Source organism: Watersipora subatra, chromosome 1 (genome assembly GCF_963576615.1).
Source record: "Watersipora subatra chromosome 1, tzWatSuba1.1, whole genome shotgun sequence".
In the NCBI taxonomy this organism is placed as follows: Eukaryota; Metazoa; Bryozoa; class Gymnolaemata; order Cheilostomatida; family Watersiporidae; genus Watersipora; species Watersipora subatra.
Genome location: NC_088708.1, coordinates 8,257,119 through 8,272,349, shown reverse-complemented (window position 1 = coordinate 8,272,349; position 15,231 = coordinate 8,257,119). Strand labels below are relative to the sequence as shown.

At 39.5% G+C, this 15,231-nt stretch overlaps 1 protein-coding gene across 3 annotated transcripts in view; it reads right to left on the bottom strand.

The window, feature by feature from the left end:
- Positions 1-3,738: 3,738 nt before the first annotated feature.
- The window catches only part of LOC137399872 (SCY1-like protein 2), a 31,823-nt gene continuing 20,330 nt past the window's right edge, over positions 3,739-15,231 (bottom strand). For 2 of the 3 annotated variants that reach the window (XM_068086135.1, XM_068086127.1), the window contains exons 15-17: positions 14,966-15,084; positions 12,889-13,031; positions 3,739-3,998 (exon numbers count right to left, since the gene is read on the bottom strand). In XM_068086135.1, the coding sequence (XP_067942236.1) occupies positions 3,885-3,998; positions 12,889-13,031; positions 14,966-15,084 (376 nt within the window). In that variant the 3' untranslated portion in view covers positions 3,739-3,884. The remainder of the gene's footprint in view (positions 3,999-12,888; positions 13,032-14,965; positions 15,085-15,231) is intronic. The other variant, XM_068086144.1, reaches the window with a different exon arrangement.

The window sequence follows — 15,231 nt, the reverse complement described above, 5'->3', positions numbered from 1 at the left end:
TCCATCAACAACTGCCTCAAATATTTTACTGTAATCTTGGCGCACCATTGCATTGAGTAAAATTACATGATGAACACCTGGGCCCACCCTGAAAGTGTCAGCGTGACGAAAGAATGTGCTTGCCTCAAGCAGAAAGTTACAACCCTATGAATGCAGCAGTCACATTCCAAAGTGATGAGCAGGTGTTGCAGGTGCTCTCTCCAACCATTTCTGCAATATTTTTCAAAGCTTCATGCCTGAGCAAGCTGGAAATCTGTTCTAAGTTTTTTTGGAGCATTTTTCATGCTGTGACGAGCTCACTCATCAAGTGTTGAATGTTGAGGCACTTCTGCTCAGCGTTGAGGATGGCTCTAGAATCATGGTAAGGAAAGGCTGTGCATTGCGTAAAATCAAATTTTAAAACCAGGCATGAAGAAATCAATAACACACTGAATAGAGCAGATGTGTGAAATATTTTTTATAAACTTCATTGCGAGACGAACATATGTAATGAAATATTCATGTGGACAGATGTTAGATGTAATCAGAAATACTCGATACGCTCTGCACGGAAGCAAAGAAGCATCTGCCCTCACTCTTTACGCGTCTCCAAAGCAGCGCAGGGAGCTGAGTCCGCAGCAGCTGGTCCACCACTCAACCCACATCTGTCTGTCACAGATTCCTATTGATTTCAAATAGGCTAGATGCTCGCTAGCACCTGCACTGCTCACAATCCATACCAACTGCTGCCAAGAGAAGAGCATGCTCTCAGCTTCACCACAGCAGCAGCATCAGCAGCTGTCAGAATATTGACCGAGACTAGCGCTGAGGGAGCTAATGCAAGCATAACAGTCAATATTCTCCCATAACAACAGCATTACATATTATTTGATATAATGTCATGGAATTGGAAATCCATAACTGTAGAATAATGAATTGGAGAACAACTTGTTAAACCCCCTGTTGGGTTCACCAGTAACGCCACGATAACCTGTTATTCCCGAGTTCAACAGCCCTGAGGCTATATATGAGCGTTAGAGATTTTCTGTACTTCTATGTAGTGCTGCACTGAGCTAATTTATATTGCTGTTTTACAGTTCCTATTGATGGAACTCAACTGTATCAGTACCTAATGTATCCAATAGTTGCAAGTAAGAAGTTATATGTTTAGCAAGTGTAGTCTGCATGCCAGTTATGTGTAATCTATGTGTGCGGCAAGTGTAATAGTAATCTGTAGACCTATATGAGACAACATAGTCTGTATGTGGAGCAAGTAATATTCTTATGTGTGGTCTATGCGTGTGGTATGTGTAGTCTATGCGTGTGGTATGTGTAGCCTGTATGTGTGGTATGTGTCGTCTGTGTGTGTAGTATGTGTAGTCTGTATGTGTGGTATGTGTAGTCTGTATGTATAGTATGTGTAATCTGTATGTGTGGTATGTGTAGTCTGTATGTGTGGTATATGTAGTCTGTATGTGTGGTATATGTAGTCTGTGTGTGTGGTATATGTAGTCTGTGTGTGTGGTATGTGTAGTCTGTATGTATAGTATGTGTAGTCTGTGTGTGTGGTATGTGTAGTCTGTATGTGTGGGATGTGTAGTCTGTATGTGTGGTATGTGTAGTCTGTGTGTAGTATGTGTAGTCTGTATGTGCGGCAGGTTTAAAAGTGGTAAATGTAGAGCATGTAGGTTATGCACCTGTCAGTATCCGAATGGAATGGAGATGCTATTCAGAACTCAATATGGCAACAGAAGCACGAATCTATAGCCATGTGGGTTCAAGTCAGATTATAGAAAAATGACTCTTAACCAACTAGTGATCTATGCAGAGGTTTATAGCTGCCTGCTCCATCACTTTCTTATTCATAGAGTGATAATATTATATATTCCCACATCCATATCCCAAAAGAAGGGAACTGGTTTTAAACCATAGCCACAGTAGCTTGTGTTCTTCCTGTGTCTGGTTAAGTAATAGACAATCCCGCATAGGCAGCAACAGGGCCTCAGGCGCCATCACCATTTGCAATGAGAATAGCAAATCACCTGGTGCAGGTTGTCTTCAATACGTAATGCAATGTTATTACCATACTTCTATTCTAGCTACCCGAGGCAGGTTTGCTCCATAGCTGTGAAGACGAAGAGTTTCGTATATGTATTTTTATCGCTTTCATAAAAACCGAATGCACTCAGCGCATTATTGTGGGTCAATATGGCCGCTTATTGCCTCTAGAAATGCGTACTGAGCCTCTTACGTATTTGAGAGCTTTAATTTGCTATTCATTGTGAGAACGAAATTATATGAAATAGAATGTCCGGCTGAAGATAGACTTTTATATTGGCAAATATTATTGAAAGTTAAAGTGATGCAGGTGCGAGTCTATTCAGGGTGCCTTTGACAAGCGAAGGAGATTTAACTCTTAAGTAAATCACTGAACAGACATTCACTAATCCCCTCCTTTAGTATATTGCTGACTTTGAACTATCAATAGCTCCATTACGAAATACATCGGTATACTCTCGCACCCATTGTCCAGCGAGCAATTACACAGAAATGTGTCACCAAAGTAATGTAAACACGGCGATCCTCACCAGCTGTACGTTAATAGTGTCTGCTTGTTCATCGGCCTTGCTATGCACAACTCTACCTCTGCATTTAGTTTGAAGCCTCACAGCCACCTGTCTTCACTTGTCGCTAGTGATAATTTTGTAATAACTTGTATTTGTAATGTTCACTTGTATTTGCTAATTTGTAATGACTTGTATAGCATTTTAAAATTTTTCCCAAATGAATGCTTGTGTTGAAGGTCATGCATGCACTTAACCATAGCTTTTGAGCCAGAGAGCAGATTTACAGCGTAGGTACTGTAGGGTTGCATATACCACCTGCTGGTAGTTCTAACTGTACACAAACCTTTAGAGTGAGTTGCAAGATCCGGCTGTTAGAATAAGGAGTGTAGAATTAATTATCGAAATGTTCAAAAGTTTAGAAGCATGTTGAGAAACAATGCTACACGCATTTTGCAAGCATTTGTCAGTTGCATAATTCCTAAATGTTCCAGAGTTTCTTCCAGCAATGCACCATTAGAGGCGACTAGCACTGCTTGAAGAGATTTATGACATTGCAAAGCGTGGGAATAGACCTGCTCGATCGCAAGCAATAGCAGGAAGACAATTACAGCACCGACACATAACTTCACCGAGGGAGTCATAAAATTCATACGCGTTGAAACAGCTGTTCTCTAGTGAGCGCTGATAGGAAGTTACCTACTAGAAGAAATAGTAAAGAGACATTTCTTCAAAAATGGCTCCCATTTTTATGAGAAGTGATTACACTGGTTGGCAACAAATCGCGCAAAAGTTCTGCAATAAAAACTATGCAAATATTTTTGGTATGTCTAAATGAGGCTTCGTTAGAGATAAAATTCGCCCGTAAGTTTTCATCGCTATGCAGAGTGAAGGTCTGCCACTCAGCGCAACTGTATTGTATTGAGTCAATTGCTAAAGCTAACAGATAATGATCATAGTCAGGCAACAGCATGTTGGTTCACATTCAGAGCATGGGAACAGCGCAGCTTACATATGTTCCACACATCTGCTATTCGCATTAATGTTCACAAGAAATGACAAAAAATTGATTTCAGCTGTCAGGAGGTAGAGCTGGCATGCAACTGGTCAGGATTACGCAGCCACCACAAGAAAGCACCTGACTGTAAAACTCAACAGCTGAGCGGAGAGTAAAGCAGGAGTTAAAACTGGATGGTTTACAAAGTGCAACAGTGCATTATAATTTATTATATCTAAACAGATTTCAACACAAAAATATAAATATAAGTGCTTTATACACCCGTAAATGATGAGAAACAATAAATAGGACGCTATTTATAAAGAGAAGGATAGCCTGAGTAATCATGTCATAACATTTTTTGAGGTACATTGAGAAGTCAGGCTATCCAGTCGTTCTAGAATCGATTTCATGGCACTTGTCTCAAAGTACGGTACTGGATTCTCATCTTTGACAGCCTAGAAAAAGGCAAAAGAACTTGAGGACAGCCAATCAGAGTAAGCGGTTTGAAGACAGCCAATCAGAGTAGGTGGCTTTTAAAATAAGGCATATCATACCATGAACTCTGAATCAGTTGTTTTATTCACAAAATTTCTCATACATTTTATCAAACTAAGCATCGTAAAGCCACGGAGAGACGCAGCTAGGAATGTGATAGATAAGCAATGATAAATGGGAAATCGTGTGCTCTTCTCACACCCAGAATAGAAGCCGTGTATAGTGTTTCAGCAGTGATATCATCTATTAGTCAGTGAGCAATGTTTCTATTATTAAACTGGCGTCAGCAGATTTTGGCTCCCAATTCTGTTTATAACTAAACCATTCTTCTAATTCATAACTCATTAATTAGCTATGAGAGTCGACAATGAAGTTGGCTGACAATACGCCCCTCGCTTGCTTTCTAGGCGACACAACAGGTGCTTCGTCTTGCTACCATACAATTGGAGTTATTGTTAGTACGAATGTTATAATGGGCAAGGTAAGTTTCAACTCCAGCATTTTATATCGCATTCACGCTGGCTGGCAACAGTCAATGAACAGCATTATGAATGGATGAAAGGATGGAGTATGCAATAATAGCATTGGCCATCAAATCGTTATTGCTCAGAGGCAGTTTTTTATGAACATAATCAGCCGGGCACATCCCTCTAGCGTTTGACACGTTTCGGTTAATAAACACGTCGAGTGAATGACACCGGTGTAGACAGGCTGTCTCAGCCCCACCTGTGACCTGCTGCGAGGGATGCGGCATGCACAAATACTCGCTATGGTAAACATTAGCCACCAGTTGGAGCACGTGTGACAGCAAACAAACCAGCTACCATCTTTAGGAGTACAAATATAGGGTGCGACATGGCCAAGCGGGTGAATGGTCAATTTTGTCATCAATGCCAAGCAGCTGCTGGTGTATGTGATTACACATCCTGAGCAGATGCCAGCTCCGTGTTAAACTCACTGATGGCTCAATGCAAATGGTTGTTCTCTCCATTTCAATTATTGTAAAATCTCCTGCCAAATATTGGATGATCGGCGAGAGACCAATTAGATGAAAGCTGGTTGGATCAACAGAACAAGAGATGTATGCAATTCTCTCAGCTCATTTCCATATAACTCAAGTTAATAATAAAATATCAACTTTTTACTTTTCCTTCTGACCTCACAACAAATCTGCTTTAACTTTTGATGTTATTTATAAAATGTCTGATCATATTAAGCGTGATGACAAGTTCACGCCACGAACCTCTTTAATGACCTGACAATAGTCCCATCGTATGACCCATATTGTAACTTTTGAAATAAATTGTACATCTAATCCTAATGAAGAAAAAGGAGATAATGGAGTGTTCCTCAACTTGCTATTGCCTGTCATGAGAAGATTCAGTAAAAGCGCTTGTAATGCTGATTTAAGTTGTTATCTATAACATGAATCTTGGCTGACATATGTATGCCTTGTAGGCATCTACAAGAGCCTATTCGTGATCGTGAGCCTATGCTCGACCCGCATACCGTAAATTCCAGTGTACAAGTCGACCCGGCATATAAGTCGAGTTCTGAAATTAGTTTTAAAAATTCCGATCTTGACATGTAGCCTACCTGCCATTTAAGTCGACTACCTTCTCTGGCTCATATCGTTTGATCGCTAATAGTTCAGTCGGCATCATAGGTAGGCAGTGCGTAGCTGAAGAAACCACATTCAAAAATACCCATGTTTTTTTTGTGCCGTCAACAATACTTACAATAATTAAGAAAAGAATAAGAGAGAACAGTTTTAGTGAAAACCATAAGGCAAGAAAAACAATGCTTCACCATCGCATTGACGCGCCTCACCAATAGACCGAAACTGCCACATGTGATAACATATACATTTTTAACAGAAAAGACATGCCGCAAGACAGATTTCTATCAGGAATCGTGATTCATGTAAAAGAAAAAAAGATGGATGGATGATAGTGGATGTGTCAAATGGGTTACCGAAGTGTGGGCTTGTAGACAGATTCTATGAAAAAAGCCTTGAATTAAAAAAAAGCACGCTGTTCCAAAGAAGAATTCTAGCGATGACAATTTGAATGGTGAAGAATTGTACTTTGTGTTTCATCCATCTTATGTTGAACAGGATTACTAGTATTTTAATATTTTATAAGCAAATACCCATATGTCTAATTATGTAATTTTGATTTGCGATAGTGTTTTGAAATTGCATTTTACTAAAATTCGCGTCATGAAAAACGTTACCATATAAGTCCGACCATATAAGTCGAGGATGGGTTTTTAAGCTTGAAATTTTATGTCAAATTTTCGACTTGTACACCAGAATTTAATATATGTATGCACGTCTTACCATGTTTGTGTGTTTAGAGAATATGCATTCAACAAAATTACTATCGATATCTTAAAGGCGCTTTTTACAAAATATTATTAGCTTGATTTATTTTTAAAACACACATAACATAAAATTACATGTTAATTGTCTAAGAACACGAGATAAATTTATTTCATAACCTCAATAAAACGAAAACATTTCAGCAAGATGCTGATAAAAATAATTGTCATGGGAAACCATTTTTGGACTCTCTCTATGCTCTCCGATAATTGAATTTTTTGAAAGCAGTGCAATTAGTTTTTATCAAGTAGTCAGAACTGTAGTAGCCAGAGCTTACAGCTGTAAAGTCAATATAATCAAATATAGACTGTAGCAACTGGCGGTAATAGCCACACACAGCAGCGATAAAGCTCAAGTGAAGGATATGGTGGGCTGTGATATTGTATACGCATGCTGCCCTATCAAGGTATAATATATTATTATTGCGTTCACTGGAGAGACACCGAGTCTAGCGTACACCTGTGCGCAGTTACACCTATCATAGCAAAATCTTATCAGCCAGCCATTGAAATACGCTCTATGAGGCAAAGCTAACCAATAACAGCCTGAAAGGCGTTTAACCCTCTAATTACACACATATCATGGTACAGGGCCTGGCAGGCTGCAGATAGAGCACCTGTGATACTTGTCGAGTGCGGAGCCTATGCGTCGCCTGCCGCCTACCAGTGGCAGGCTAAACGAGCCACAAGCATCTCACCCCCTCTTGCATCGACCGAGATTGTCAATATTCAAGTTTAGTGAGTTAGCTGAGCGGTAGACAATTACATTAGGGAGAGAGAAGAGCAATTAGAGAGACCTCACAGCTACCTCACGCCAGACGCTGTGTCAGCTTACACACATGTTCGTCTGCCTCTAACAACCAAACTATACTTTTTGTGGTCAGACTAACACAATGCCGAGTATTTTGGGCGTAAGAACTGATTTATTGGTGAGGTTACGGAGAGACGAGCGTCTTACCTATAAACACAGCTGACGAGACAGGCTGGCTAGTGGCATTGTCTTAACTGCCAGATATTCATCGGCAAAAAATCTTGGAATGCCACAAGACTTTAGTTATCTTACATAATAGAGATGAGGGTGCAGCAGCTCGCAAACATCACGGGCTCCTCCGTACGTCCCTCAAAAAATATTGTAGTCTAGTCTTTTCTAGCTCAGATATGTAATTTACACGATAATAAATGCAATTGCACTATTTCCCAGAGTATTTATTAAGGAAGATATGATTCTTCACCTACTCTATGTTGTCTATGATTCTTCACCTACTCTATGTTGTCTATGATTCTTCACCTACTCTATGTTGTCTATGATTCTTCACCTACTCTATGTTGTCTATGTTTACAGACCGGCAGCTCACATTTTCTATTGCTATTTTATCAAGCTTGATGCCTTATTTATTTAGTTTAATCGCCAGAACTGAAGCCACACCTGGTCAGAATGGCAGCAGAACTAATGAGCCTCCCTAGCAGGTGCTTGCATCTCCGTAGATGACAAAACTTGAAGGCGCCTTCATGTCAACTTTCGAAGGGATGTACTATATTGAGCAAGGCTCATACAAAGTTACAAAGACGTGTGAAGAGCATATGGTAGGGATTTGAGCAACAAGGAAGAGGGCGAGAGAAGCTGGTTTGTGCACTGAATAGATGTAAAGAGAGGAATGACTAACGGGAAGCCGTGTAACAATAGCTTCAGCTATTTTTCCTTTTGCCTGATTGTTTATCACATATAAGTCACCCGGAGCACTCAACAGCTGGCTCCTGTTTATTTTATATTGCATACCAAGAGGCCAGTGTCACTTTGTAGCTACACAATTTCACAAACTCGCAACTAATGAAACAAACAACAACAAATAAAATGCAAATTTCTGTGCATCCAACACCTGCGCTCAGTGGCTTCTAATCTCCCATCATTGAATCACTGAACTAGGTTATGTCTTGATTCAACTTTTGCTATGAAAAGCCCTCAGGTCTAAGGTAGCATCTTTATAAACTGTAACGGAGTTGTCAGGCTGACCCATTATTGTCAAAGGTATGGTTCTGTATGTGATACACATGATAGCAGTGGGCATGTTACTATCTATGACAGGGGTGGGTATGCCTCAATGCATGATAGCAGTGGGTATGCTACTATCCATCACTAGTGTTACATGCTACGAAGTTTTGTCGTACTTTTCATTTTCGTAGCATGTAAATGGTTCATAACGTCCAACCTTTAAATCTTCGAAGCAATTCAAACCTCCGTTTCAAGGGGGGTATATTTGAAAACATCGTAGCAACAACGAAGTACTGCGTATCATGTAAACCATCGATATTCGTATTATTGCACAAATCTGTGCGATCGGAGGTTGGATTTTCATCGTCTTCATTAGTGACGTCCTTACAGCATCTGTGTTTTTAATGTACGTGTTTTAAAGATATTATCTTCGAAATAAAAAATATTAACTCGGCAGCTGAAAGAAAAATTTCTTACACGCTTTGACATTGACATTAGACGCATTTTAGGAGTGCCAGCCGCGATATAAAATATGCGCCCCGTTGTAGATAAAAGTGCAGCAGACTAATATAGCAAACGGAGAGTTGTACAAAAATTTCTTCGTAGCACGTAAACTCATCAGCTACGAATAATTGCGAGTAGTGCGACCACTCGGTCCACTCCTGCATATCATGTAAATTCGTCCTCCTCATTCTTACAATCAAAACCGCAACTTTGAAGCTCAAAACTACGTAGCGTGTAACAGTAGTGCATGACAGAAGTGGATATGCCTCAATACATGATAGTAGCTGGTATGTTACTATCCATGATTGGAGTGGATATGCTCCAATACATGATAGCAGTAGATATGCTCCAATAGCCTACATAACAGCAGTAGATATGCTCTAAAACATGATAGCAGTAGATCTGCTACAATACATGACAGCAGTGGATATGCTCCAATACATGATAGCAGTGGATATGCTCCAATACATGACAGCATTAGATATGCTACAATACATGATAGCAGTAGATATGCTCCAATACATGACAGCATTAGATATGCTACAATACATGATAGCAGTAGGTATGCTCCAATACATGATAGTAGTGGGTGTTACTATACATGATCGGACAGGATGAACACTGACAGGATGAATAGGCACCAAGGAAACGATCAGACTTACTCCCTGTTCAGGAGGCAGCATTAATGGCCTGTCGATAAAGACAGTGAGTTTGATTAGGACCGTCAGGAAAGGGTAAACTGTACCAACATCAGTTGGAAAGGAGAATAAGATGATAAGGTTACTGTGTGCATGGTGTCCACACAAGTCGTGAGACCAACTGAGCATGGAGATCAACGATCTGCTCTAATCTAGAAGAGATTAGACAGGAAGTGAGAGCAATTAGTTTCCAGGTAAAGTCATCAAATGGCGCCAGTGGCTCATTATCGGCATTCTACGCATGTTGCTTAAGACAACGCACTAGTGAGTGAAAGAGACAGATTCAAGCCTCAGGTGCATAGATCCATACTTAGACCGAGGGAGAACAGGATAGGCCACCCTACTAATATAACCGAACTCAGATAACCATGCCGAGAATGTTTCCAATGCTGATATAAGCTGTAGAATCACTGAGTAAATGGACGAGTGTGGAGAAAGAACAGATGCTAAAGGGTATTGAGGGAAAGAGATAGAGGGAAAGAATCACCGCGTTGCATCACAATGGAACAGCTAAAGTTCAAGCATCGAGACTCCAGAGAACAAATATATTAGTTGAGTGCTTAACTTTGATAAAATTGTTTCATAATGCCCCATGCAGATGAATACTTCGAGTTCAAGCAAACCAAAGTTTATCAGAGAGATAAACAGCGCCCTCAGGCTTGGCAACAGTGAGACAAGAACCACGAGCAGTTTGAACTAGTTGATGACAAAATAGTTGAGGGGTAAAATAGGTGAGGCAATCGTGCCAGATGGCAAGAGGCAGAACTTATAGACAGGAAACGCTCCTGCTGAGTGTTGAAAGGAGTTTAGCCAAGGAAAGAGGAAGGTGTGTCCATCAATCTAAATAACCATGTGGCAGATGCAATTATTAACTCTCGTGTGTCACCAGCCTGTATGATGACCAGCTGAAAAGGAGAGCTTTTTAGGAAGGAAAGTATTACTCTATTGTCGTCTTTCAACTAAACAAGTTTAAAATTTGCATGGCGGAGTAACTAAACAAACAGAGTTCACATTTCTATGAAACTGGAGCTACTTAAATACAATATGCTGCCGGCATACAAATCGAAGCACTTTAGCGAAGGAAGGCAGCGGTGCTCGCAATAAATGCCACACGAGACAGTGACTCCTTTTGACCTTGTAGGCAGGGTGAAAGAGACTTTGCGGGGCAGCGAATATTTTTTCAGGGTCTACCTTAGATTCTCTGGGCAGCACCTTGACCTACTAGGTGAAACCGAATGGAGAGAGCTACACGAACATTGAGATAAGAGTGAGAAGAGGTTAATAATAACAAGAGTGGCGAGTGGAGAAAGTAGGCTGATAGGGAGGTTGAGAGGGGGCGCTATCCCGTATCCGAGATGAAATGAAAAGAGTTTAAAGTCTCTAATACCTTTAATAACCACTTACTATAGCAATAATAGATGCCTAGCAGCTGAGTGCCATAATTGCAGTATTGCAGGCAAATTACAATCTGATTTTATAAAAGAAATCAGTGTTTAGAGGCTGCGTATTATGTGATTGACACCCTAATGCGTCGTGACAACATCCTGGGAACCTCATTGATTATAGCTTGAAGACTGCCTCCAGCCCTGACACAATGAACCAGATGACCAAACTTTTAATAACAAAACTTGCTTTCATACTATAGCAGCGGGGAGAAACGCTATATTTCCATGACACGGTTAATCCACAAGTTTCTGTGGATTAACCGTGTTAATCCACAAGTTTCTGTCATCCTCAAGATAGAAATAGCCAAAGTTCCGCTAGTCAAGGGAGTTTCGTTACTCACCAAATTTGACCAATGTTCCTTGCTTGTAAAAGATGGAAGCGGCATTTGCGAATGATGCGCAACAAAATATTGCGCAACCTATTCCATTTTAAACATTTTTAATATTTGAACCGTTCTTATGTCAATTTGAGCAGTTTTGAATGCCCCGCTATGAGTTTTGGTGTAGAAATCCTCAAGTCTACAAAGTGTGAATGTCGATTGAAACACTTATGACACCGTAACTTAACATACGCATATTTCCAAATCCAATCGGCACCATGGAAACATACAGATAAGAAGATAGGTGATGTCGATTGACATTGCTGTCAAGAACATGGTGACTGTACGATCTCATAAGCGCATCTCATGACATTTGCAAAAAATTCGGCGAGTTTACTTATGCCTTAATAAAAAATCATTTTACAGCCTCTTAATCTGTAGTAAATCGTTTCAAGGTAAATTTCTCTAATCCTAATCATGTTGGCGTGAAGGTAAGATGAAGTAGACACACGAATACATAGAAGTTAAAAAAAAGAAAAAAAATTCAAGAACGTCATCCAATGCACGAGTAGCCTGGAATCAGTCTGCCACTCCAGACCCTCCTGCCATGTTTATTAATTCACTTCAAGAGTGATAAATAAATACAGTGAAACTCGGATAACTCAAACTTCAAGGGACCGAGCAAAAGTGTTCGAATTATCAGAGCGTTCAAGTTATCAGAGCACTGTCACAAGTCCATGTATTTACTTATTTATTAGTAGATACATGTACATATACAATCTATAACATAAATCAAAAGCACAAATGGCTTGTTTCAAATTAAATGCTTCTAATGTAAAGTTTAAAACGTTTTTATCAAAAAGTATAGAGATTTTTCTATCACTTGAGATTGGTTCGTTGTTTGAGGTGATGTTATTGCCAGGACGTTTTTTAGATTGACATTGGCAAAACTTGATCATTGTTGAAATGCTCAAAAGAAAAGACATCTTTTTCTTTTGAGCGTTTTACCCACGATCAATTTTGCCGATTTTTCTTGAAGTTTATGCAAAGATTATCTCACTTTACCTCGCTTCCGAAGGGCGATCACTACGCGGATGTTTGGTATAAATCAAATTTCACCAAACCTTTAGAAAAGTCGTTGACAAAAATATTTTGCCGATGGTGGTAATAACGACGCTTATGAATTACGAAAAGTTGAGGTTTACCTCTATGGCTTGGAATAAAGTGATTTTCTAAAGCGATAGCAACCGTTTCGGTAGCTGTTGGGCAAAAAACAGTTCGAATTAACAGTGTTGAGTTCGAGTTATATAGAGCCATTTATCATTGCGTGGGAACGGACCAAGCAAATCCATTCGAGTTAACCATGTGTTCGCTATATCCGAGGGCGAGTTATCCATGTTTCACTGTACTATCAAAATCTCTACTCGTAAAAATTTAACAAAATTTACACTTCGTATTCATTAAGAAGCTGCTTCACGCCAGCATAGCCCTAGTTAACGCACATGTATTACCTGCGGTGAAGAAGGTTGAGGTATAGCTGGTGCACTTAGACTACGATAATGTTCGGCTTGTAAGGACGAGCGTCTCCTGGTTAGTCTCCTCGCCGCCGATGTATCCTGAGTAGAGGAGGCCTGGAGGGAGTGTGCTCGGTTGTCTAGTGGTATAATAGTTTATCTGTTACACACGGCACCATAGCAAGTACCATTGTGGCGCACAACGGAGCGGGTAAGACTTAAGACACCTGAGTATAACAAATCACATTAGATATTTCACAATACAGCAAGACATGTTAGCCGCACTGTGGCATAGCAAGCCATATGTGAGACATGCTGTGGTATAGCAAACCATACATTGCACGCCAGCCATGTAGCATAACAACTCAAATGTATGATAGGTTTTAGCATATACAGTGAACCCTCACCATAAGATTTTAATTCGTTTCAGTGTTGGCATTGTTAGGTGCAAATGTCGTATAGAGGGTATAGATACCCATCGTAAATATCTAATGCAAACATCCCACGTAAACAACATCAAAATGTTTATATAAGTACTGTACATATTAAAAATTAATAAAATAATACGCTAACCTTAGTAACTATAGTTACCTACAGTAACTTAAGTGTATTTAGTGGTTATGGTCTGCAATAAAATGTATGACATAATGGCAGAGGTATAACATAAATGTTGAATTTAACTTAAATGATTTTAGCTTACTAAACACATACTTAAAGCTAAGTTTTAGTATGTATTTTAAACTATTTTACTAAACTTCAACTTTCTCATTAGCTTAAATTGTATCACCTATCTGTTTCTGGTTTCGTTTTCACAATATCGAAAGAGATCGAGCGCTGCATCTTGTCATGCGTTGTGTGAAGGATTTCGGCCAATAGCATATTGGCATGTTTATTATTCCGGCGTATTCAGCACACCAACAACCAAACTTGAATTTTTGGCGAAATTTCTGTTGATATCGTATGGCGGAAAATATTTCGTATAGAGGACAAAAAATCATCGTGTTTTACATCGTAGGGTGGAAAAATCGTATAGCATGGTCATCATCACCTGAAGGCGCACTGTACAACGGGAAATTACCGTAAAACCTCCAATTGAACACCACCTTTAATTGAACGCCACCTCCATTTTACTACCACTTTGACATTCTTTGATTTTTACGAACCCATAATAGTAAGCAATCAGTATAAAAGTGTCCAACAATCACAATGAAACTGGCCAAGCAAATGGTGCAAATATTTTTGTTTCAAAAATGTTAATCTTTGTTTCTGCATGTATTATAAGTGTAGTTTGTATATGTCACTTGTTTTTGAATATCTAATTTTAGCATTTAATAGATTATTATTATATTATATAACTTCTAAATTTGCAGATTTACAGCTTATTATTTCATAGCATCCTTGTGGTTATCTTAACTTGACTTGCAGTGGATCAATGCTCATAACTCGTCTCCTACTGCACATAAAAAGCCAGTTTTGGCTGCAAACTGTAGCAAACATTAATAAGTGCAATGAGCTTTTACGCAACATTGGTAAATATTGTTATAAAATAAAAATATGCTTTCAAATTTAGCATCAAATAAAAAATTGAAAGTTCTAACAAATTGCGAAGCTGGGATTAGGCTGTAATATCATCGCAGGTCAACTGCAAGCAATAGATATCAACTGGTAGAGATACATGTATTTCTCAGCTTCCCAATGAATATTTATTTAGAGATCTATGGCGAGTTGGAGATAAGTTAGCGGATTTCTTGCATTTAATAGGTATAATGTAGCTCCGCCGAAAGACAGAGCAAAATATAGGCGGCATTCGCTTCGCCTTTAAAAGGGTTAAATTTATCTTCATTCTGCCGAGCTATTTGAAAAATACAACACCAGCTTTTATTTGAACACCACCTCTGTTTGACCGCCACAATACGAAATGGTTGAAAAACACAGTGCCATGGTATTCAAATAGAGGTTTTACAGTAAGTCATATACTATATGTACTCTGAGAAAAGAGCATTGTCACGGTCGGTCATACGTTGTACACACAAAAGGGCACTTGCACTCTTAAATGGTAAACGGTGATGAGTACCTGTAGACAAAAAAGGAGAGCGAGACCCCTCTGTCAGAATGGTTGCTCGGCTGTCGATTTTGGCCATCATCTCCCCAAAACTTGTGTGTTTACCGCGAGTGAGGGACCAGTCAAGCTGACTGCAAGTAGATAGTAGAAATATCATAACGAAGCCAAGTCGAGTAATATTTTGTAATACCAACACCAGCTGGTGAGTAACTTTTGACCATCTGGCACAACAAACAGAAAAACAATTTTTCTCTCCTATGAATGGCGCCATCGAGCAT